Genomic DNA, 26116 nt, shown 5'->3' with positions numbered 1-26116 from the left:
GTTATTTTTATATTTCCAAGTTTTTATTATTGGCCATATTGGTACTTAAAAGTGTGTAAATCCACAGTGAGTCCAGACTGAATGTTGATTTTTATGTGAGAGACTGTTGACGCCAGGATATATCTGAGGTTGAGCTGTGTGGTCTGTTTTAGCTGTTAGCCTCTTTAATTGTCAGTGGTAATCCTGGTGTCCCATAAACATTAATTCCTGGAAAGTGTAATGAGAAATCAGAACTAACTAGTCTAGAAAAGTGCTGACTATGACAGTAATTTCATTGATCAGAATCCATTAAGTGATTTGGTATTCTCTTACAGGTGGTGCTGGTGAGACTGAAGTTTTGCTACTAAGTATCAAAGCAGTATCATTAGATTTATTGGCCTCAGATCCATTATGTAGTACTTAATGGCTAGAGCCACTTGTTTTCATTACCAGATGCAGTTCTATTTATATTCTATTGCATACCAGAAGTTTCAACTGTTTGTTCATCAGTGAGAGTGTATTTTGGCACTCTTAGATTTGTCAGGGCTAAGTGTTAAATCTAAGTGTTAAAACTTCATTTTTCTACATGGAATTGTCAGGTGTTTCTCCCAGCTTTTTACACAATTATTGGGAAGTGACATCTGTACTCAGATGCAGCACTTCAGTCAGGGGTGCAACTTCAGGAAAAATATTCTTTGCAAAAGCCATGATGAGATGTCCCAGTTTACACCGGTTAATTGTTTTGCTGTCCCCACTAAGAACCTACACTCATGCAACTACGAAAACAGTTCACTGTAAGCTTCTAATGTTAGGCTCTGGTGAATCTGCAGTTTGCACAAGAGCTTACTGCCATGTCAGTTAATTACAGAAATTGATACGCTACACACAGTGCTACCAGCATGCTAGCTGTATATAACTTCATCTGAGGTATCAAGAATCCTGATTTCTTCTGAGAAGAAATACAGCTGTCAGACTTTTTGGCCTTTGGGCCAGCTTTGTCTGTTGTATAAACTTGAATGAAGTATTCGGTGTATTTATATTCTGCATGCAATTAAATGAACCAAACTAAAACAATTTTGTTTTGAGAAACACTTATGTTTTAAGAGCGTTCTCCCAGGCTTTCTACAAGTGGTTGTCAGATTTGCTGCTTGCTTTTTAAAGTTTTTTATTGTCTTGGATTTTGCCTTTGATCAGTGAGGTATATATTTTTTCCAAAAGGTATCCAAGAGTTATGAGTTCCTCTGGCTATGTTAGCTGTACTTTTGGTTCCTTTGAAGTTTTTGAATTAATTCTATAGACATTTACATAGTTACACGTGTGAAGGGAAGATTTGCTTTTTGACATTAAAAAGTTGTTTATGAGTTTATCCTTAAGCATTTATAAGGTCAGTGAGCTGCGTATTTCAGTTTTTTCTGAAAGCTGATTGTCACAGAAATATAACTTAGCATTTATGATACTTCCATAGGGCTTAAATATTTGGCAAAGTTTGGGTTTAAAAGGAAGAAAACAAAAACTTTGTGTTTCGTGATGTTTTGAAGCCAGGTCTGTTAGCAGAAACCTGAGACCATTTTTTGGCCATAAACAAACATTCTTTAATTAAACTTCAAAAAAGCGAGGGAATGTGGGTGAGGTGGAAGGAGGTGTCCTCAGGTAACATATTTGCCTGAATCACTAATAGGAGCTTTGTAATTCAGAATGTTATTGTAAAACAGAACAAAAATAAGTATGTAAAGTGTTTCCTGACCAATAGTCAGTTTTCAGTAATATTTTAGAAAAGATAAATTCATGTCGTGGTTTTGGCCAATGGCTGGTGACAGATGCTCTCCCCCAAGCTCTCCTACATGGAGAGGAAGAGGAGAGATAAAGAGATTTAAGAGTTTAGAAGAAACTAAACTACTTTAATGAAATATTAATAATAAAATATAAAGGAAATAATGAAATAGGTACAGTATATACAAAACTGTTTTAAGCTCCCAGGATGACGTCACTGGCAGGCACTGGGGAAGTCCCAGGCTGGACTCGGTGACGGATGGGAACTGTATTCCACAGATGGAGTCAGGAACCCACGGATTGGGATCAAAGGCAGATGAACAGGCAGGGTCCTCCTCAGACATCAGCCATTGAAGAAAAAGAGTTGACCCTCTGATCCCTCAGCTTTTATACTGAGCATGGGGCAGATGGGATGGAATACCCTGTTGGTCAGTTTGGGGTCACCTGTCCTGTCCACTCCTCCATGCAGGTGGGACCCTTCTACCCTTTTCCACTTCCAACCCTCCAACGGGGCAAATAACAAAATTTGCTGACCTTGGTTGTTATAGCGATAAGTATAAGCAAGAGCCTCTCTGCATACCATTCCTTGGCACAAACTGTAAACATCGGTCTTATCACTCTGATAATGAACCATTTTCGACACAACATGCTGTTAATTTCAGAGAGTTAGAAGAGGCCTAGCTAAGAAGTAAAATTACTGAACAGGAAGTTGGTTCTGTTTTACCTCAAACCAGGACAATTCATAATTTTGAAAATACGCATTTCAGGTAACTCAAGTTATGTTTCTCAGGATTTGTGGATTGATTTTTATTGTTCTTATGTAGTATTATAAGAAAATTATTCTTTGTTCTGTTTAGGATTCTGTGTTCCTTTAGAGATTATAATATTTTATTAAATCAATTGAGTAAATTCTGAAGAAATTAGAACAATTGAAAACTACTACTAAATAGGGATAAAAAAATTCTCAAGAGATCTTCCTCTGGAAAAGAGGGCATGAGTACATATGATAAATATCCAAGTATACTGCAAGACAAGTTAGAAAAGGATACGGATTGCTTATCTACACTTCTCAAAGAATACGGAACAAAGGTTATGAACGGGCCTGCAAAGCAGTCAAAATGTGGGAACTCAAATAGCCTTGTATAACTGTTCTTCATGCAGATGGATGCAGTTACAGAAAATCCAGATCTGTTTACTTATCTACAGTAAAATACTGCTAACTATCATGAGTGTAGTCCTGCAAAATAACCTAGAAGGAAGCAGAGAAAAAATTCTTTAAAAAAAAAAAAAACAAAAACAGTCCAAGATCTGTATTTAAATATGCGCTAGCTTTTATTGTGGGTCAGTTACTCAATCTGCAAAAAGAGAACCCTGAATCACAGAGTAGCATCCCCTACTTATGAGATGCTAGTACAGAATGTCTGTGTGGATCTTGGTTGATGATTTGCTTAAGATGTAGAAATAATATTTTTCCTTATGTTGTTAGTTCTCTGTGTTCCCTCATTCAGAGCATTTTCATACATTTCCATCTATGCTGTATTACTGTCAAAATAATATAATATAGGAGTTTAGGATTGTGGGTACTGCTGTTGGTAACTCTGCTTCTGTCATGAGAGACAAAAAGCCAGACAGGTAGGATAATTCCACTGAATGTTATTAGGAAGCTACAAGACTTCTGTTTTCAGTCATGTTGCGTTTGCAGTCCTTTCTTTTGTACGCTTTCATTTATTCTCTGTATTTTTGAAATGTGCAACTTCATTTGAGTCTAATGAGGGTTGTTACCACCTCATGATGACTTCTGTTATTAGAAATATGCTTTACTTTTGGAGTCCTCAGCATTTACAAGATGGAGTTCATGTTATGGTGATTGTTATTATCCGATTTTAACTCTGGAGTACTCAATGTCTGTTTTTTCCTTATCTTTTAGAGTGAAGACTGGAACAGCTAGAGCGAGGTGCGTAGCTGCAGGTATGAACCAACTACAGTTTGTATCCCTCAGTTGCATGTTGGAGCTTCCTTTCAAAGGTTTAGAGAGAAGTTGTTTTTACTGTCAATGATGAAAGCGGTCATTTTCCACTGCAGTGAGCATTGCTCCCTGAACCTTAAACTTTTTGCAGTTTCCTGCCTTTATACTGTTAAAGGGGATTGGGAGCATTAACAACATAGGATTGCAAGTACCAAGTCAATAGGCTGCTTTAGCTCCATCTGTAATTTAATAATTTTAGAAACATAACTAACTACAAAGTAGAAATGCATGTCTTCATAGTAATTTCTTGACCGGAACGAATCTGAAGTACTCTGTAGTACATGAAACACTAAAAGTGAGTATTAGTGGAACAACTCCCTGTGAGTTGAGACAGATTTGGTTATGTGCAGCAGAATGGGAACATAGTCAAGTGTGAAAATGCTTGGAGCCAAATGTAAGGGTCTCCTGGTGCAGTTTTCTTAATGCCTGAAGTCGAGTAAGGGCGTAGTTTCATGATACAGCTGAGACAATTCCCTCTTCCTCCCTTATTCAGTTTCTAACTGAGTAGTTTTGTGTCCTTTGGTTATCCTTGGTTCTTGTGATAGTTTCACTGCATGTTAGACAAAGCCAGTTTGACAATAAAAACGTCTTGTGATCGAGTTGTTATTTCTCTGGTTTAGCAACTTGGAATGATTTACTGTGTGATCAGAGGATTACCAAAAGAATAGATCAGACTGTCTGTAACTGTGCACCTTAAGAGTTTGAGTTCAATTCTGAGAACAACTGACCTGTAACTGCTGTGTTAATTAACACTATCATGCTCCAAGTGTTGTGATGAACACTATCATGCTCTTCTGATGAATCACCTCTGCTATGGCAGAAATATTTAAGGCATGCTTTAGTCTGTAGGCAACCAGGGTGAACTGAGATTTGATACTGTCTTGAGGAAACACTTGTTTTCAACTGTGGTCAGACATCTGCTATAGTCATGTCTGTATCAGAAAGATCAAATTTGTCTTTAAAGTGCAGGATATCCTATCACTCCATGTGTTACTCATCAGGGTAGAAAAAGCTAAAGTTGGATTAAGAAATCCAGGAACGCCTTCATTTCCAAGTGATTTTTAGAGACTTGGTGATTGACCTCTATGTTTGGAAGTACTGGTCTGAGGACATTGGTTTCCAGGCATGGTGGATGTTGCAAAACACCAAACTTCTTTCCTAAATCACTGGTGCTCCATACTTTGCCCCTCGCACCCATTTGCTGCTCCATTAGGACCATACAGAAGATAGGAAAGAGATAATACCGGTCATTATATTTGTGGTTTTGTCTGAAGAGTTTGTATCTTTTGAGACAAACTGATCTGTGATTATACCTAGTTTTTCAAACTCATGGGATTCTGACAATTACAAAACAAGGTCCAGAATCAATAGATTTGGATTACTTCAGTAACAAAACAATGAGATTATTTAAATAGCAAAGTAATCATCAAGTTTATGGTTGCTGAAAATAAGTCACGAAACGGAACACTTCCATTTGGTGCAAGATCCATGGTTTCTTATCTTAAGAGCAACATAAAGTTGAATTCATCTGCCATAATGTGAACGTAGAAAGGTGTACAAATGAAAGAGGACTGAGTCTTTTCTTGAACGTTTGATAATGGTATATAAAATTGTTTGTATGCATCCCAGTATGAAATGCCTCTTAGGATGATTAACTCCATAAATTAACTCCACAGAAATCTATCATAATAAAACTCATTGGCATTCCGCTTCTGGTGTGGTACGGAGAATAAAATTGAGGAGGAGTCAGCTTTACTTTGAGTTAAGGAATCAGTCAGCCTTTGAAATAGCAGTTGGTTTTGTTCCCCACTTTTCTGGTAGCTACTATCTTTAACCAGGCAAGTTTTTGAATAGAGAGTTTACTCTAAGATTCAGGATTGCTTCTTGCATTCAGAAATTTATATGCCATACTTTGCCAAAGCAGAATAAAGTTATTCTTCTGTCAAACAAATTATTGTCTTAAAAGTGCCTTGTGAGCATTGACAGTTTCAAGACTGAGGAACTCCTACCTCTGTGTTGTCTCTTGTCATATCCACATTCACCATGCTGATATTCTGCTGGAGGACAAAAGCACCTTTGTGCTGTTTAAATGCCCTGTGAATAGAGAGCACTGTAGTGTTCATATTGTTCTTACTGCCTTGGCGCTCCTTTAGGGTGATCCTGTTTTCCTGAAGGTAAGCTCTAATGAAAACTCCATTGAGACAGATCTGCAGATATGTTGTATGAGGAGGAATAACAACTTACCTTGTTTTTACCTGAAAACATGTCTGTTCAAATAAAATTTCTGCAGATCCGAGCCCTTTCCAAAATGTAAGTCTTTGGCACGGAGACTAAAATGAGCAGTAAAAGATTGTAGATTTGCCTACTTAGGAGGAACTTCAGCTCTTCTGCCATAAGAGAGAAGTTGATTCTTCCTCAATACTTCTAAAGCCATTTATAGTTTGGGAAAGTAGTTGTAAATTTGTTTGGTTATAGATTTATTTGTTTGGAGGGACTGTTCTGGACCAGAGTAGTAGTATTCATTGTTTCTTGGCTTACCGCTTCCTGAAGTTGAAACCAGTATAGTGTCTAATGGTTATTTAGACCTTATTCAAGAGGAAATTTTTAGACAGGCGTGTCTGTATTTTCTTAGCTGATTAGGAAAACTGAGGCACATATATCATACTGTTTCTCTTTTGACTCTAGAGGCTTGAAAAGTTTAGATATTTTTCAGAAACATACTCTCTGACATTTTGATTATGGTCCTGCGTGTGTAGCTCAAAAGCTGGTGAAGTTTTGTGGGTGGCTGTTTGTGTAAAATATGCAACAGGAGTCTCAACTTTGATTAGGAGACAAGATAACAAAATAACAGCTTCCTAAATTGATCACATTTCTTTTGTGCCAGGGGTGATGCTGGAGCTTCCCTTGTTGCATCGGTTAATCTTGTCTACCCTGGAATGTATGCAGTAGCTTGAGTTTTTTGCCTTTCCAGGGATACGTTATCCTATTCCTATCTCCTCTACTCAGCTCATGAACAATGCTGGAGCTATGGCTTTGCAGCCTTGTGCCAATAGCCAGGGGAAATCACGTTTTATCGTGTTCTAAGTAGATGCACTACGTAGGAGTTGTTATTACAGTGATTGCTATTTTAACTGCATAGTGTGCTCTCCTGGAGCTGTCTGGGCTATGAACGAACTCTCTTCAGGTAACATGCAATAAAAAGCTTTCATTTGGATAAAATGAAATGAGAGAGAAATAGCGAGTGAATTTTTACTGTAGTATAATATTAATTGATTCTCATTTGTATCTGGTACTATCAGTAGAAACAATTTGAGATTAAAGGACTCCTCAAATGGCTTGCATGGCAGTTCTGATGGCTGCAAAGGACAATGAAACTTGACTCATTGCTTTGTTTAGTCCAAAAGGTCTCTTGAAACTTAACAGGGGAAGAAAAAAAAAAACCTTCTATCGTACTTCAGGAAGATTTTTAAAATGGTCTGACTGCTATTCTAAGACACTTCAGTAAGGAGAGGTTTTAAAATCATTTAATAATATGAAGTTTATTTCCTTGAGTTAAGATTACGTGTTACATTTATTAAGTAAAAAAAGTAACTCTCACCAGTTCTTACTTTAAGGTTCTGCTTTACACATGCACAAGGTATGTTGCTTGCAAGAAACCTTTAGTTAAAGGCGTTTTTGATTCACTGTAGTTCTCATGTAGGGTAATACAACAATCTTCATATGTGGTATTGTCCTGAAGTTTTATAGCTGGTTCTGTAGTCTCCGCTGGGTCCAATATGCAACCACACAGCAATTTTCTGTGTAAATGTAGTTGCTTTGCCCATTGTAGTGCTTTGTGGCATGTTTGGCTTGAAGACAAGCAGACCGTTCAGAGCTTTCCAGGACCCAGTGGATTTCCAACTCCTTAGCTGAAGAATAACTTCTGGCCCTGTTTTAGTGGCAGAAAACTAACCTAAAATGTGTAGTCTATTCTTCAAAAATCTCTCTAGCAAATATTGCAGAGGTGACAAAATGTTTGTTTCCAGTGCATCTTTTTGACTAAATACAGAGCTGCAGATTCCTATAACATAGGAAAAGACTGAAAAATACAGGACTGTGCAACCAGATTTCTATGTCTTGTGTTTCTATTACAAAATAGAAAAGTTGAAGGAGATCTAAAGTATTCTGTTCCGTAAAATTGCTTGTTTCTTATAATTGCTGTTTCTTACACAAAAAGCTGGAATACCTGAAAGTAAACTTCTGGCCAATTTAAAAAAAAAAAAGTCATGTTTGTAAGCTCAGAGACAACATTTAGGGAGAGAAAGAGGGGAAAAAGCTTTCAGGGCATGATAGCAAGCATTAGTGTTCTTGTTCTCTTCTACTTAAGATTTAAGCGCTGAAGGGCAAGTGTGTTTTATCATCCATATTTTCTGTGTATCTGAATTCAGTCAAGAAACAAAAAGAAAGGGGGTGGGGGGAAAACCCCGCAAACCTTGCTGCTGCTGTAAATTTTCCATCCTGTCTCCTTTTAGTAGTTCTTTGTCTTTTCACAGGATAGAAATGCATGTCCTCACTTCTTATACTCTCATTTCCTGCCTTGTCTCCTGTTCTGTGTCATTCTGCTGCCTTTATTTCCTCTTACTATTGTTGTGACCAAGCCACTTTTCCTACTTTCCCAAGAGCTGTTTTTTTTCTGTCTACAGTGCCAAAGTGTCTACATGTCTTTCAGATATCTTAGGTACTTAAGATTTCCATAGTTTGTGTCTTGTAAAAATACAAGCATTGTTGTGTTCTAGCACTGTGATGATAAAAACTCAAAATGCTTCCCAAACTGTGTCTGCTGGCATGTTGGCAGGTGTTAAAAAAAAATAATAATTTTAAACTGAAATTCTTTTGCATACCTTTCTGTAGAGCTTAAGCAGGACCTGAAATGCACATTTCACGTCTATTTACAAAAAAACCCCCCACAACCTACAGATAAGGGTAAAAGGATTAACTCTTTTACAGTTTTTTGTTGTTGTTTTTAACATTTATATGTCTTCATAGAACAAGAGGAAGAAACCTATAAGCTGCTTCTTTAAAAGCAATTGCCCTGTGGTTCATATATCAATGCTTCTTACTCATATCAGTTATTTATTGTAAAATGTCTTGCAAAGAGGGATAAACATGTGATGACTACTCCTCGTCTATCATGAGCCAAAATGGATTATTCTAGAGAGCCTGCATTAAGGCTTGTTGTTATCTGTTCTACAAGTACAGATGCTCTAATAGGTTGTCATGCATTAATTGCTCCAAATTCATGATTTGGTCTTTTGGCAATTTGTTCTTCTGCTTATTTGCTTTGAGTCTAGTGCTTTTCGTACAGTGTCTTCTCAGACAGGCCTTTGCTGTCGTCTTTGCATCACAGTACTCTGTTGTGGTTTTGGGGGGTTTGGTTTTTTAAATTCACTACTGCTACTGAGAAATAGCTGATAATGCTGATTTTTGTCTACCTCTCTGTTAGCTTAATCTGAAAAAAATGAAGAAATGCGGAAGACGAAATAAAATTTAACAGGAAAGACAGAAATTTAATATACATTTCGGATCACTGTTCTGAAGGTCACAATTGGGAACTTCAATTAGAAAACTGAAGTCCAAAGCTAGCAAAATAAAATGTCTTGCACTATAAGGGAAAAACAACAGTCCAGGTACCACTCTTGTTATCTTTCTGTGAAGATTAATGGAAGTGTTTAATGTGTCATTGGGGAACAGGTATAAGGAGGAGATAATTAAACACCAAAGAAAAGATGGAGTTTCTAGGAAAAATTTCAATTTGAAGATTTTACTTATGTGGACATAATTATTTATTTATTTCATTGTGCTAGTGTAGTAGACTATTATCCCAATGCTGCACAGGTACTCTTCCTGAAAACAGGGTGGGCAGATACTGGCTGCCTTTGGAAAAATCCAGGTAAATACTAACCAAAGTTGCCTGTCACTGTGTAAATGGCACTATTGCAGATTGCGATGTTTGAAGTTCTTTGGATTTTCTGCCTTTGTGTAAAAAAACAATTAAACAGATACAGATTCTGGAAATAATAGTTGTGATATACTTCAAAATAATGCAAAAATATTTGAGTAATCTCAAACCAGAGAGCTTTGGAGGCTATCAGCTTGCTTATGTCTTGTTGCCATAGGGGAATGAGAAATGTTATGTTCAGAGATGGGTGTTTGAGGTCATCATCAGGGGGTGGTTTTGTGGCCAGTCTATTCCATTTTTTTTCTCTTTTTGGTAATGCCTGTGCAAGTCTTTGTAGTATCATCACTGAAGTAGCAGCCACAGCTGCAGCGGGTCAAGCACTGGGTTAGCAGCCTCATGCTGCTGTGTTAGCTGACAGCTATGCACTAAGAAAGTGTAAAACTCAGGGTAGCATCGTGCAGCTGTTCTGCCCTAGAGAAGCAGATCATTGTCTGCAGAGCTGTAGGTCGCTCAGATTGCAGAATTCCGATAGCTGCAGCTCTGTCAGTGTATTCGCAGCATGCTCATGTGTCCCTTCTCAGGCAAACAGATGAAGAGGCCGTGTATCAGAGGGAGTTGAGGGGAAAACTGAAGTTTGGAGGCCACTGTCTTAAAGTTTGTGAACTTCATTCATCTGCTATAAGAGGGTCTTAAGACTGATAATTCAGCTTCTGAGTTCTTGTTAGATCTCCTTTTACTAGCAGTTATTGGCAGAGCAGGACCTAGTTGTAGTTTTTGTGGCTTCTCAGATTTGAACAGATGTTGTAACCTGTTTCCTGGTAGATAAGCTCTCATATTGCAGAGCTACCGTCTGCCGTTTGGTGTAAGTTATCCTCATGAAGGAGCCAAATATTGAGTATACCACAGATTGAGTTTGTTCATCAGTTATGTGATGGCATATTGAAAGCAATTGCAAGACATTTTAAGAGGGGAAAGTGTATATACTGGTTACTCTCTGTGCTGTAACATTTCCTGAAGTCCAGAAGTGTGTTTGGGGAGGGGTGTTTGGGTTTTTGTTGTGTAGTTTTTTTTGGGGGGGGTGTTGGGGATGGGTTTGTTGTTACTTACTAAAGCAATTGAATATATTGCTGATAACAGCTGAGCATTTTTAATTAGCATTTACCTAGTATCTCTATAGTTCAGTTCTTGAGTAGTTTTAACGGGACAACTGTTCTTTTTTTCCATAGTGCTTTTTGTTTTGTCCCGACACAAATGCATAGGTGTACTGCTCTTTGGAGTGTTCCAGACCTGTCTTTGCTATTCACAAAGGCTAATAATCTATAGTGTTTGTTTTCACCATAAGACTAACTCAGTGGTCTCTCGTTCTCTCTGTTTTCAACTCAGGACAACCTAACCTGTTGTGGTTTGTCTGGTAGCTTCTTCAGGGCCTCTTCGCAGTACTTGTCCAGTCTATTCTTGCACGCTTGTAAATTTATTGCACCTACACTATCCTGCCAACAAGGCATTCCAAAAATCTACTACCCTTTGCATGAAATACCATCTCCTTTCCTCCTCAGAGCAGGAGTGCTGTTGTATCAGTCACTAAGATTTTTCCTTTCTTAGTTGTCATTTGAAAAGTTATTTTGGAGATACTAGCTGCTTGGGAAGATAATAGCCATACACAACCTATTACAGTTGATATGTGCATTCACTTCATTGCTTGTTCTTCGAAATAAAAGCAAGAGGGACATCTAGACTGGCCAGACAAATAAACACGTGACAGGCAAAGCAGAACCGTTTGGCATCATGTTGGTATGTGGATAATACTGTAGATATAAGTCTTCCTTACTTGTTTTTGCTGTTACATTAAAGTCAAAGATGTTTCTATCAGAGCATTAGTTGATTCCCGGACTTTACTGTTTGTACTTCCAGCAAAATGCTGGCTTTACGTCACTGGCCTGTCTAAAGACCTAGTGTTATAGACTGCTTTGCTGGAGCCTTTTGAAGTGTCTTTGCACTCATGCATGCAGCATGGGGAACAAACAGGAGGAACTGGATGCCTTCTGCAGTCTGTGCTCTAATCTAGAAGTATTTTGACTAATAGAAAGATACCTGCTACAGAGCGCTCAGTTGGATTTTTATTGGCCTGTTTTTAAAGGAAGCAATGCACAAGCCTTATACTGTCATTTCTTCCTGAATACTTTTGTATCCACTGTCCGTATTCAAATAAATTTGTCAGAGCAGTAAATGTCTCAAGGCATTAAGTTCCTAATCATTTAGCATTAACTGAGGGGGGGGTCAAAACAGAACATTCAACTCTTGACTTTTGCCCATCGGTGTGCAAGTAGCTCTGAACTAGCCTGGCTATTGGCTTTGGTCTGCACAGCTAAACAGGTAGAAGTCAGTAAAGGATCTTGAGACTCATTGGATTATTGTACGGAGGTAAGACACATCTGTAGAAACAGCTCTTCTTAGTTCTGCTTTGGTATGTATTGGCATACTTGTGTTTAGGGTTACCTCTCTAGTGTATAGGTTTATTGTATAGCAAACAGTATTTTCAGTTCTCTGTATCCTAGGAAAGCATCACTGCATCCTGGTTTGTCCATGTGACGTGTGGAAATTAAGCAGCAAAGGGAAGCTGCTTGGATTTTTGCATCAGGTTGGTACAAAGCTTGGAACAGAGCCTTATTTTCTACCACAGCTTTCAGGGCCTTGATGTCTCTCTGAAGCAGGGTATTCAAGCAATAGGTCTTTTCTGTCTAGCTTAGTTCAGAACCGTTTCATACAGGGGTTACTTACACAGGTATGGGACTTTATATACTGTTTTGCCACCTCATAATTCTGATCTCAGTTGCCACAGAGAAGCAGTCACTTTTGTGGTTTTAATCCAAACAATGTCTTCTCTGTCTATTTTCACATGAAGATTTTGCACTGGATGTGTTGATTTAGAAAGGTAAAAAGTTGTCACTGGGGAACTTGAACTGCTGCACTGGACACAGTCTAGTTTGTGGTTTCCTTCTGACAATGTCTAGTACTACGTACATTAGACAAATGGATCTAAAATCTTAATAATTATTGATTAGACTGTGTTTACAGATGAGGTTACTTACTTGTTTCTTCCTAATGTCGTCTAGAAGGTGGTAGTTCTTACGTGCAGTATTTTGATACATATAGTCCATGTGATATCTGTTTAAAAAAAAAAAAACAAAATAGTTGGGATTTTTATATAAATCTATATCTATGCAGTAAATAGAAGTTTAAAAATATATCCCTGCAAGCATCCAGTTGTGCTCAAACCTTGTCAACTTTTGACAGGATTGCAAAAGTCACCATCACTAACAATTTATTTTATCTCTTAATTTATTAAGAAGTGTTCCTTCTTACCACTTAGAAATCTGCCTTTGCTAGTCTTGTGCTTTACTTATATGAATATAGGAAGCTACAGCTGCTTTGTGAATTGTATTAAGGTAGATCCTGTTTCAAGTGAATGTTGCATAGCAGTAAGAAGGCAGGAACAACAGAAAGAAAATTTTCAAAAGAGGCATATGAATTTGAGGAAGCCCGTAGACAATTTAGAAGAAAATGTACCTTAATGTGTTTCTTATAAGCTTCACTGTTTAGAATTCATTAAAATAACAAATTTGTTCACTTGAGTGTAAAGGTTTATGTCCTTTTCCAGAAAAATAACCTAATTCCCTCATTTTAGAAAATAGGTTTTGTAAAATTGACTTTGAATCGTTTGTCTTTATTGTCAAATAAAAGGGTAAGTTTAGTTGATGCTTTATTTTTCCCTTTCTAAGAGTGCCTAGGCAGAGCAAACGTCACTCTGTCAGCCAGAGAGGGATAGGTGACTTGCTGCTTCATCTGCTGGCAGAGAGCTGGGAGTCCTGGGGATTCTTCAGTCAGGCAAAAGTTAAGAATTCATTCCTTTTGAGCTTTCACAGAATTAATTGGAGTAGAAGCTATGGGTAAGCAGGACTTTGTTCGCAAGTCAGAGAAGTAGGTCAAGACTGTAATGATTTATCTCAAACGTTGGTTTGGGGTTTTTTTCCCAGAAATATTTTGAGGAAGGGGAGAGGGGGGGAAAAAAAAAGCTTATTATAAGCTATTTTTAGAATAAAATTTACTTCCTAATTTGTGAAAATCCATCTAGGTCTGGAGAATAGGGAGGAATTAAATGCTGTCAGATAAATGCGTGAAAGAGCACCATGAAACTTTGCTATTTCTGAGATAAAAGTAATTGTTGTCCCCACCTAGCCTTTTTCTCCACCTGTAAACTTCTACAAAAATTTCATATAAATAAGAATGTTTTTCAGTTAATTTAATCTGAATTGTTGGCAGCCCAGAGCTTCATGTATTTTGATCGTAAATTCAACATTCTTAATGTGTCAGATTTGTGTATCCACAGTGCATAACTGTCATAGAGATTGGCAGAGGGAAGATACTGCAGCTTTGGCAACTAGGTAAGGGGCTTTTTGTATCCAGTGAGGCATGGGAAGACAGTTTGTATTTCAACATAGGCAGAAAACATTCTCACCACATGCTTACATGATCAACAATGAAACAACAAAATATTGACAACTAGTTACTGTATTTTGATGCATGTAACCTAGGGGTTATCTGTTTAAAAACAAAACTGCAATTCAGCAACACTGTAGGGATCTGGAGATGCACAGATAATAATACAAGGGGAAGTTTATTCTAGGACCTGTCTCCTTCAAAGCTTCACAGTGTCTGATTTCCCTATAGCCTGCATCCTTTCCCATAGTTTGCTCTCACCATCCCAGTAGTCCCTCAGCTTCAGATTTGTGTATGTTGTCTGAGGTTCAGACTGTATAAAATAAAAGATGGTATTATCGTTAGCTTTCAGAGTTAATTGCTCATTGAAATGAACAAGGCTTTCTTAGGAAAGAAAATAGGAAACAGGTTTTCTGTTTTGTGGGGTGTTGTGGGGTTTTTTTTGTTTGTTTGTTTGTTTTAAGGTTTTGTACCCCAGGATGGGATTCAATTCTGTACACTCAAAAAGAAAAGCAAAACTTTTAGCATTTATACTCTGCAATCTCTGGGGAGCATATATAGCAATATATTCTGCAGCATAATCTAGGGCTTCAGTGTTTTTTAATGTTCGTATTGTCAGATTAGCACCACATTTAAATGTGTAGCTACAGTCCATAGAGCTTGGAATTTCAGACATTGTTTCTATTATCCTTTGAATAGAAACAGTCAAAGAATGGATCTGGAAGCCAGCAGGAATTTGACATCTGAGCAAAAAATAAGTGTGTTTAGCTCTCTTATTTTTCTTTCTTTCTTTCTTTGTGAGCAATGGCTGGGATGACTTTTGTGGTTTTTATAATTCCAAAGAAACACTGCTTCCCAATTTAATTCTTATTTCTGTATAGTAGTGAAACACCATTTTTTTCCACTTTGATATTTTCACAAGTGAAGTCCGTAAGTCTTTTAATTTCGATAGCTGATGCCTTCAGCTAAATAATGTTAAAACAAACCTGTTTGTACACTAGTATTTTGTCACTGAAATTGCCATCATTAGTGCAGAAGTATGGTACCCTGGAGCACTGAGTCCTGTCTAACATGCCTTCAGATTCGCCATTCTAGTATTGATTCTTCCTTTCTCCCAAATTGTATTTAGCAGCATGTGAAATATTTTTGGCACTGTTCATTACATGAAGTGAGAACATCACACGAGAAATTAGAGTAAGTATAACAAGAATTAAAAATTAATATGTAGCAGGATGCACAAAACCTGTGCATTTAATTATCAAAGCCAGTAGACTGAATTTGACACGGAGTGTAACAGCATGACAATGCTGCAACTCGTTGCAGTTTGGTTTTAATGGAACAAGCAGATATGACTTCCATTTTGAGAAGCAGAGAGATGAGGGAAAGGGTGGGTGTAGAATCAAATCATAATGACTTAATGATTTTCTTCAGTAAGCTAATCAATCTCAGTAACCTTTTTAAAACCCATTTTCTAGAGTATGTGTTGCCAGCATTGTCTTTCATCGAACCTACAGTAGCATGGCTGCTGGGGTATTTTACTGGCTGCTTAGAAAAGCTAAAGATGACGGGAAGACCAGGAGGAATGAATTCTGGTCTTCATAGGTAAGACCAGAATTTACAGTGATGGTCTATAGATTTATGTGAACAGTGGCAAGAACCTCACCATATCTTCTGCTGTTCTAATGACATAAATCTGAAGTGTTTCTCTCTGTGGGCTCATTTTAGAGCAACCCATAAAGTGGGCTTCCGGCACAATTTAATATTTGAAGATGACGTGTTTCACACAACATGGTATTTTTCAAGTGGGAAGCCTGTAGGATATGTCTGAAGGTAGATATGAACAATTTATTGAAAGCTAATAAATTGACCTGTGCTCTCTAGTGCTTATTTGCATACTCTTAACAGTGGTGCTTAGCAGGTAGCTTCCACCTTTTTCTTTAAAGAATAAGCTTCCTTGCCTTTACCACGTAGTAAAAGCGTGCATGAAGTACTTACTGTGGAATAATGCATGTGCTAATAATGTGTGCTAAATTCATGTCCTCTCTTATTTTGCAGTAACATGCAGATCTCTTTGTATTGTGAGGCCTAACTCCTTTTAATAACCTTTTAATTAACCTCACTGTAGGCAGAAGATCAGAAATGTTTTTTCGTTCAGAGGTTGGAGATGCTTATTTATGAAGAAATAATTGACATGCTGTAACTGTGCAAGCATAAAGAAAGCTGTATGCACTGGCCCATCTAAATAACTGGAAGTACGTGTCGCAGTCATTGACAGACAAGAAGGAATTGCCACAGCATGCATTCCGTGATGCTCTAAGAGTTTATTTTGTGGTTGTATCAACCATATATGTAAGGCTTATCTGGATTCATGTTCAACTTGAATTAATCATCCCTCCTGGAGTGCTTGGACACACCCAGCTGCGTCTGCAGCACTCACTCTCTGCAATCAAATATTTTTGCATCTCCCAATGCATCCAGTATTATCCAGTTTATCTCACCATTAGTTTGTGTATTGGAGGTCTGTATTGTGTGTATAAATACATATAAGCGTACCTCACATATAAATACACCTCTCAGTTCCTCAAGCAACATATTATTCCTGTTCCAATGATGAAGCAGCTGAGGCATTCTGATCTGTGTTTTCAAAGATTATAAAACAGTTTTCATCAAATCACTGTGTTTTTCCTATTCTTTATCATCTGTAGACTCTGTATATCTCTGGCTTTATAGATGCATGATGATGCAAAGTATTGTTTCTGGAACTATGTTATGTTTTGCTCCTATAAAAGGAGTATGTTTTGATGTTCTGTGGTAGTTAAGGAATTTTTCAGTAATCAAATCTTCTTAACTTTGGTTTTTTGGCAGGTTCAGGGAAACACTTTAGCAGGCATTTTTCTCCCTAGAAGTTAGGAGAGTGTCAAAAGTAGTGCACAAGGTGAAAAGAGTGAGATCAGCCATTTAAAATGTTTATGGTGAAGGAACCTCTTGACTTCACACCTTAATATTGGTGGTATGGGAAGTGTCTGTCTGAACCTCAGTGGTTCTCGGACTGCCATTTTGGGAGGCAAGGAGTTAGTTGGGGATGGAAAGACTGGAGTTTGTATTCTTTCTGCTCTGTTACCCATTGCTATCTTCATGGATCTGACACCCTGTTTATCTGACAGTGCACTCAGTACTGCTTCGCCAGGGAAAATTGCACAAAACAAGCCCAGTGCATCAGCATTTTCATTGTGTATCAAGCTGAGCCTCCCTTCACATGGTCACATCCCCTTTTTAATCTGGGATTCCATGTCCCTTTCCCAGTCCGGCCTGTTTCTGTGGTGTCTATTGCTGGTCTCCCTGAGCTTCTGTTTCTGTGGTTTGAGTGTTTTTTGTGTGGCTGAGTGTTAAGATCTGCAGGACTTTTGGAAGTGGCGTTGTTTGGGGCTTAGGCAATACACTGATTTAGTGTTAGTAGATTGTCACAGACTGAGGTGATGGCTGCGTTCAAGTTGGATTTTCTCCCAGAGATGATGGTGGACCATTGCTCCTTGAATGCTAGCCCTGTGTAAGTATTTTGTCTTCATGTCTAAGTTTATAACTAAAGTGATAGTTGGAATTGCTGTCTCTGAAGCCTCTGCTGTCTGATGCACTGCCCTTGACAGGGGGAGGAAAGAGATAGGAAAGCCTGCAGTTTGTTTTCTTGAAGAAATCCTAGTGGGCCTAGACAATTGATGTTGGATTCTGGATAGGGAAAATGATCTGATAATTTTGTGGATGAGGGCTAAGGAGGAATAAAGCTATTTGGCAGTACTGTTCAAAGTGTGCCACAGGTGCTGATATTATAAAATCAGGCATTTAAATCAATTGTTGGGAGAACAGTTTCTGTTCGGCCCTACTAATGACTCCACACTAAACCTTTTAGTTAAGAATGAAAGATTCCTTGAATACTGTTGAGGTCATGTTAAGAGTTGGCCAGTTAACAGGAGCCATGCTATGCTTTTTAAGCTAGCCATGGCATAGAAGGCAGGGCTCAAATTTATTATTGGAAGAGGGTAAATGATTTCCAGTTGCTCTCAATTGGAGTGAAAAAACACTGAATGAAAAGAGGTAGTTTACCTCTTTGTAAAAGGTATTTGCTTTGGCTATTTGGAGCAGTGCTGACCCTTTCTGAGTGGAAAGGTAGAGAGGAGCGAAAGGATTTGTAATGATTCCTTTCCCTTCTAGTAAGAAGCTTTGTTGTTTCTGAGGTCTGTTCATACAGCTATAAAATCGTGAGCTTTCCCTGGCTTCAGTTTTTCCTTAGGCTCTGAACAGCAGCGTATTGAGGGGAAAAATCAACTAAACATTACCTGGTTTGGAATTTTTGTTATTATTTTTAAATTCTATTCATGCGGGAATATGATTGCAGATGGACAGTCAGAGGAACAGTGTTTACTGTAATGTGCAGTTAATAAGCCATTCAAAAACTATGTTTAAAGGAAAAAAAAACAGAGATTAAAGAGCCACGTACTCTGGGAGAAGGCCACCTGTATTCTTCAACAAAGAGTCTGGGGGTGGGGGGAATCATTGTATACTTACTATTCCACTCCCCATGTCCTTTCTAGATTATGCAGGGGTTGGTCAGCAATTTTAACCTACTAATGACTATAGCTACAATAGGATGTCGTTACAGTCAGTCTTCCAGAGATAGGTCCTTTGGTATACCAGGCCATGACTGTATCTTCACCCTGGGAAACAGTTCCCAGATAGTCACATTTAAAAGCAAAACAAAAAAATGTTATCCTCTCATTTTCAGTGGTCACTGATAACTTCAATAGTCTGTGGGTAGACTGTGTTTAGGTTCCTTCCTGTTCTGGTTTCTTTTTCTGTAAAATTTTACATGGTTGAGCTAGTGATATTTTTCCGTCATCTCTATAGATTTGTGTCCTGAATCCCAGATGTTGACTACGTTATAGAAATAAACGTTAAGAGAAGTTTTAAACAGCTGTGTAGAGCATTTGATTTCCAAGTACACAGCTTGCCAATGAACGTGAATGATGTTTCTGAATATTCTCTGGTATGCAGAACTAGAAATGTTCAAGAGTCTCTCTTTATATATATTTTAATTGTATACATTTATATATGTGTAGAAACTTTTTTTTTAATCTCACTGTAAGCATGTGTCTTCTGGCTGCAATAGTATCTATAATCTGTGGAAACAGATAAACCAGAAATTACTTCTTGTTTTTCATAGGTCAAAGAAAATGAATGGCACACTGGATCACCCAGACCAACCTGATCTAGATGCTATCAAGATGTTTGTGGGTCAAGTCCCACGGAGCTGGTGTGAGAAGGATCTAAGAGAACTTTTTGAACAGTATGGTGCTGTGTATGAAATCAATGTTTTGAGGGACAGGAGCCAAAACCCTCCTCAAAGCAAAGGTGAGAACTTCTGTACTTCTCATGTGAGACCTGGGTTCTCGGCTGATTTCACATAGTTATCTCAGCTGTTTGCTTATTCAAACATCCCTGTGTGTTGGAGCTCTGTGTGACCAGTATGCATGCAAGCCCAGTCTTTATAGCCTTTAAGTGAATGTGTCTAATTATGCTTGGACTGTGATGCAGTTACTAGCTGAACTGAGGAAAATAATAATTATTTTTGTTTAGAGCTTAGAAGTGATGGAGATGCTTGAAGAATATGGATTATAATTGCAAAGTATATTGTGTTGCTTCAGAGCATCATTGTGATGCTATGATATGATCAAAATATTGCTGGAATTGTCACTGTTTCAGATAAAATATAAAATTGAGGTCTTAGTCATTTGTGTACATCAAATCCTAACCAATTGCTGTACCTGGATTTGCAGTCCAGTTACATGCATTATCTTATTTCCTGTGGAACTATGTAAGTTTTTGGTACTAGCAAAGAATTGTTGAGTTTGATAATGGAAGTAGCCAACAATTATTTGGCAGATGTATCTAAATGTTTGTTTTAAAGGTGTATTGGTGATGTTGGGGTCAGTGCTGAATATATCCTTTTTTTATTGCACTAAGAAATAGTCTTTTAAACAGTCACAATCAGCAGGACCTACCTATTTCACTGTCTAACCTGTTCTACTTGTCATATGTTTTGCATTGGATGGATAGAATTGGGACTTGCAATTTCTGTACAGCATGTCAAGTTGCATAGTGTTCTTTCTTGGCTAGCATTTTTGTTCCAATTGCAGGGTGCTGTTTTGTTACATTTTATACCCGTAAAGCTGCACTAGAAGCACAGAATGCTCTTCACAACATGAAGATCCTCCCAGGGGTAAGAGTAGAACTATGCTTTCTTTGCAACTCCATAGTGTTATTCTGAGCTCTAGCACCACTGATGTATAAACATACGTTATCTTGCCCTCAAATAATGTTTTAAAAGAACTATTCAAAAGAGCAATGTAATGAGATATTTGTATAACAGATCTTAAGGGAATTTTGGAACATTTGAGAGAATAATATGGTAGTGAAGTGGGTGGGCATGGCTCCTGTAACGCTCTGTGAGGATGAATAATGGCATATCATTGGGAAAGTTTTTCTTTCTTCTAGAAATGTATGTATTGTTACATATGCGCTTCTGTAGAGGTAATTTAGGCTACCATTTCTTTCTTCCACAATTTTTATGGGATGTATTTCATACAGTATGCAGTGAATGCATCTAGGATTAAATAATCTTTTTACATTTCAGATGCACCATCCTATCCAGATGAAACCAGCTGACAGTGAAAAGAGTAATGGTAAGCTTTATTAGAGTCTGAGTTTGGTGGCATCATTTGTGCTAATAGGGAAGCTTGAGGATTTTCCTTTTGTTGAACAGCTTGTGATGAGGTCTGCTTGAATTGGAGACCTGATTTTTTTTTTTTTTAAGAAAAATTAAAAAAAAGGTGTGTTTACAATATAGTAGGTAGTGTAAGTGATGTCTCTAAAATTCCATGACTCAGTATCTCCCACTGCTGCTGCTTGTGATAGAAGCATGTTGTCAATTAGGGAAACATCCAGTGAGTTCTTCTTTGTACTAAGGTGATTTAAATCTTTGTTGGGGACATGGACAGTGGGATCGAGTGCACCCTCAGCAAGTTTGCAGATGGTGCCAGGCTGAGTGCTGTGGTTGATACCCTGGAGGGAAGGGATGCCATCTAAAGGGACCTTGACAGGCTAGAGAGGCGGGCCCATGTGAACCTCGTGAAGTTCAACAAGGCCAAGTGCAAGGTCTGGCACATGAGTCAGGGCAATCGTGAACATGGATACAGGCTGCATGATGAAGGGATTGAGAGCAGCCCTGCAGAGAAGGACTTCAGAGTACTGGTGGATGGAAACTGAATATAAGCTGTCAATCTGTGCATGCAGCCCAGAAAGCTAGTTGTATCCTGGGCTGCATCAAAAGAAGGGCTAACAGGTCAAGGGAGGTGATTCTGCCATTCTACTCCGCTCTCATACTCACCTGGAGTGCTATGTTCAGCTCTGGGGCCCCCAGCATAAGACAGACATGGCCCTTGGAGGTCAGTGACGAGTGGTGTTCCCCAGGGGTCAGTACTGGGTCCAGTCCTCTTCAGTATATTCATCAATGACCTGGATGAGAGGATAGAGTGCACCCTCAGCAAGTTTGCTGATGACACAAAGCTGGGGTGGGGGGTGGCTGACACACCGGAAGGCTGTGCCACCATACAGAGAGACCTGGACAGGTTGGAGATTTGGGCAGAGAGGAACCTTATGAAATTCAACAAGGGCAAGTGTAGGGTGCTGCACCTGGGGAGGAATAACCCCATGCACCAGTACAGGTTGGGGGCTGACCTGCTGGAGAGCAGCTCTGTGGAAAGAGACCTGGGAGTCCTGGTGGACAACAGGATGACCATAAGCCAGCAATGTGCCCTTGTGGCCAAGAAGGCCAATGGCATCCTGGGATGCATCCAGAAGAGTATGTCCAGCAGGTTGAGGGAGGTCATCCTCCCCCTCTACTCTGCCTTGGTGAGGCCGCACCTGGAGTACTGTGTCCAGTTCTGGGCTCCCCGGTTCAAGAAGGACAGGGAACTGCTGGAGAGGGTGCAGCAAAGGGCTACCAAGACGATTAGGAGACTGGAATGCCTCTCTTATGAAGAAAGGCTGAGGGATTTGGGTCTCTTCAGTCTGGAAAAAAGACGGCTGAGGGGGGACCTTATCAACACTTTTAAATACTTCAAGGGTGGGTGTCAGGAGGATGGGGCCAGGCTCTTTTCAGTGGTGCCCAGCAACAAGACAAGAAGTAATGGACGTGTTCCTGTGCAACCTGCTCTAAGATGACCCTGCTCTGGCAGGGGGGTTGGACTAGATGATCTCCAGGGGTCCCTTCCAACCCTATGATTCTATGACCTGCTTGAGCAGGTCCAGAGGAGGGCCATGAAGATGATTGGGTGCTGGAGCACCTCCCCTATGAGGACAGGCTCAGAGAATTGGAGTTGTTTAGCCTGTAGAAGCAAAGGCACTAGGGAGACCTTGTTGCGGCCTTCCAGTACTTAAAGGGGGCCTGCAGGAAAGATGGGGAGGGATTCTCTGTCAGGGAGTGTAGTGGTAGGAAAATGGGTAATGGTTTTAAACTGAAGGAGGGTAAATTTAGATTAGATGTTAGGAAGAAATTCTTTACTGGAACATGATGCCCAGAGAGGTTGTGGATGCCCCCTTACCAGAAGTGTTCAAGGCCACTTCACCACCTTCAAGGTTGGGTGGGGCTTTGAGCAATCAGGTCTGGTGGAAGGTATCCCTCCCTATGGCAGGGGCTGGGAATTAGATGATCTGTAAGGTCTTTTCCAGTTCAAACTGTTCTATGATTCTGTGAAATCTCAAAATGGTTTTTTGAGTCCTTGACCAAATTGAAGCAAAACCTGTTGCAACTACAGTGGGAGTCAAAACTTCTTGTAGTTTACAAGGGAGATTGAGAATTCACAACAGATCAGTAGATAAAAAAACTGAATATTTCTGCAGATTGGATATTTCAGGTGGGTTAAGACATTTAGCATCTACAGTTGGGTAAATGATCATTTATCCATGTATTTCCATGTGGAGCTGATATATGTACATATGTACATGCTCAATCTGTGTGTGTCTATATATATTGCTCCAAGATAAGCAAAGAAAGTGTTTATCGTTATATAGTTTCAGCCTTTCTAGGCTTGGCTGAATTTTACTTTCTTCATTTGCCATAGTTACTATAAAATTAGTGTTGCATCATGGAGAATATAATCCTGGTTCCAGAAAACTTACATCTTGAAATAATTGAAAACAGAAGATGAGATAACATATAGTAGGAGTAATTGCACCTGCAGATTCCTCCATGTGTATACAGAATATGTTTATGTGTAAATATATCTAGAAAGCAGTAATGCTTTTGAAGTATTGTTGGGAGAACAAAATAGGTTCTCTAAACTGAAATTGATCTTGCATTATACATGCACACACAGATATCCTGGGAAAATTATGAAAAAGGAAAAAAGTATTTAATGGAATTTTAGGGTGACAGTTCTGAGGCTATTATATAATTATATGAGTTTTAGTAAAAGTTGTAGGTGAAAATACAAATAAGAAAGCATCAGTTAAAAATATTTTTACTTGCCTTTTATAAAAGGGATTTTGAATCTCTTGAACTAAAATAGACTGAAAAAGGATTTGAAAGCAGCTTTCTGTTCTAAGAGCTTGGAAGTGGACTGGGTACAATATTAACATTTAATAGTCAAAGTTATGTCAGCTGGAATAGTTTTGAACTTTCCTCTTCAACGCCATAGAAGACTCAGCAAGTAAGTTGTTTTCCCCACACCGTGGCACTAAATAGGAGATTTTCTGCCTTGAAGCTTCAAATTGTGCCACAGCCTTCATCATATTATATTTTATATCGTACTGAATGTTGTATTTGCAAACTGTTTTTTATTTCCAAATGGTATTCTGCATAACTTGCTTCATCCTTTAAAAGCAAGTATTTCAGAGGTGATTATCATCCTTAAATAAGTAAAACGAGAGGTATAAAGTTCTGCTCTGGATTCGAATTTACCCCACTCCCTTAAGTGTCCTTAAACTGACTTTAGTAACCACTAACTGAGAAGTTAAGAGAAATGTCTTTATGGACCATTTATTTTAAAATAGTCTGCACACTGAAAGGTATTCTTCAACTCTAATGTGTCTAGTACCATCAGTATTTAGAGGCAAGATACAGTAGCACACAGTCCATCATTCTGATTTGAGGTGTTATTTTCATGCTTTTGGTACAGATGAGAATGGATGAATCTGAAACAGAGCTAAAACTGTTCTGTTTTAGCAACTGCTATAGCTTGCACTGTTGAGACAGGAGCATGAGGAAATAGATCTAAATTTAAGTGATTGGCATGATAAGGAGGCTAGAAAGAAGCTTTCTGCAGCTCACTTGCTTGTTTAGATACAGTTAGGTATGTTGGTAGTCTAAAGGTAGAAAAGACAGAGGAGAGGGAATTAAAATAGTCCAATAAAATACATACAAGTCTTCTCTCACTCACCGTGAACTGAACGTAGGAGATACAAGGAAATGCTGAATCTGGTATATTTTTCCTTTCCTTATGTTCTTGCAGTTCGCAGGCTTGCAAGGGAGAACAGTCAGCAAAATGTAAACATAAAACATCATAAAACAGGCATCCTTTAAGTTCATTGAGGTATCTCATATGCATACTCTTAAATTGAAGATGTTCCATTGTTGGGAATCTGGTTTTGACAAGCCCCTACCCTAAATACAAGGGAAGTAACTGCATTTGGTGGAGAAGACTTTACAAAATAAGATCTAGTAAGCGCATATTTGCTGGTAATACTCTTATCCTTTGATTTCTTAGCAGTAGAAGATAGGAAGTTGTTTATTGGAATGATATCCAAGAAGTGCAATGAAAATGATATCCGAGTGATGTTCTCCCCTTTTGGGCAGATTGAAGAATGCAGGATATTACGGGGCCCAGATGGCCTGAGCCGAGGTAAGCAGGAAGCTTTTCTGACAGTTCAAGGTTCTCTACTGGATGCTGTCTTTTGCAACTCAGCTCTTTCTGTGATCCCGCTCCACCACCCCCAACCCTGCCCCACAGACATTTTCATTTCTTTATTCATCCCACTAATTGCAGATGTAGCGAATGACTCGGTTCCTTTTTGTTCTTTCCCCAGGTTGTGCGTTTGTGACTTTTACAACAAGAGCCATGGCACAAACAGCAATCAAAGCAATGCACCAAGCACAAACCATGGAGGTAAAACAAGTTAGTGGGTGTCAGGAGAAGATGTAGTCTTTCAGGCAGTCACTATGGAGTTTGGAGGACTAGAGAGCAGAGAAAAGGATGTGTGTTTCTTCGCAAATACTACTCCTGGACGTTTGTTTGTTCTGCTCCTGTTTTTAGAGCTCAAGATAGAAACTTCATCTTCAGAGAAAATACCAAAATATAAAATAGTATCAAAAGCAAATGAGATTTTTGTACCTTTAATGAAACATGCTGTTTGAATATATATATATATATGTATGTATGCAAGTCAGGGGAGGGGAGGGGAATGCTTCCAGTGACTGGGTCTTAATGCAGTATTTTTGTGACCGCTGGGGATAGCAAGTATGTAATTGTTTGAATTGCTCTTTGCAGGGTTGCTCTTCTCCCATTGTGGTAAAATTTGCAGACACACAGAAGGACAAAGAGCAGAAGCGAATTGCTCAGCAACTCCAGCAACAAATGCAACAGATCAGTGCTGCCTCAGTATGGGGAAACCTGGCTGGTCTCAACACACTTGGACCCCAGTACTTAGCAGTGAGTTTCTAATTTGGGTTCTTTTCGTCTCTTCAGGGGCTACAGCATCTGTCTTGTAGTTTTTAATGTATTCATTTTTAGAGGGCTGTTGATAGATAGGAGCAGGGTTCTTAATCCCCATTTTGTGGATGAGGAGGCTGAAATTAA

General features: G+C 38.7%; 1 protein-coding gene across 20 annotated transcripts in view; it reads left to right on the top strand.

Moving 5' to 3' along the window:
- Window positions 1-26116, top strand: part of CELF1 (CUGBP Elav-like family member 1) — a 71235-nt gene that overhangs the window by 14455 nt on the left and 30664 nt on the right. For 5 of the 20 annotated variants that reach the window (XM_054199026.1, XM_054199027.1, XM_054199029.1 and 2 more), the window contains 7 exons: window positions 3677-3717; window positions 19426-19613; window positions 20399-20481; window positions 20896-20944; window positions 25028-25162; window positions 25347-25426; window positions 25808-25969. In XM_054199026.1, coding sequence (XP_054055001.1) covers window positions 19436-19613; window positions 20399-20481; window positions 20896-20944; window positions 25028-25162; window positions 25347-25426; window positions 25808-25969 — 687 coding nt within the window. In that variant the 5' untranslated portion in view covers window positions 3677-3717; window positions 19426-19435. Of the gene's footprint in view, window positions 1-3676; window positions 3718-17659; window positions 17758-19425; window positions 19614-20398; window positions 20482-20895; window positions 20945-25027; window positions 25163-25346; window positions 25427-25807; window positions 25970-26116 lie in introns of those variants that run through there. The other 15 variants (XR_008466011.1, XR_008466010.1, XM_054199014.1 and 12 more) reach the window with 7 other exon arrangements.

This window comes from Rissa tridactyla, chromosome 4 (genome assembly GCF_028500815.1).
Source record: "Rissa tridactyla isolate bRisTri1 chromosome 4, bRisTri1.patW.cur.20221130, whole genome shotgun sequence".
Classification (NCBI taxonomy): domain Eukaryota; kingdom Metazoa; phylum Chordata; class Aves; order Charadriiformes; family Laridae; genus Rissa; species Rissa tridactyla.
The sequence above is the reverse complement of the archived record's forward strand: the minus strand, read 5'-3'. Positions and strand labels throughout refer to the sequence as shown.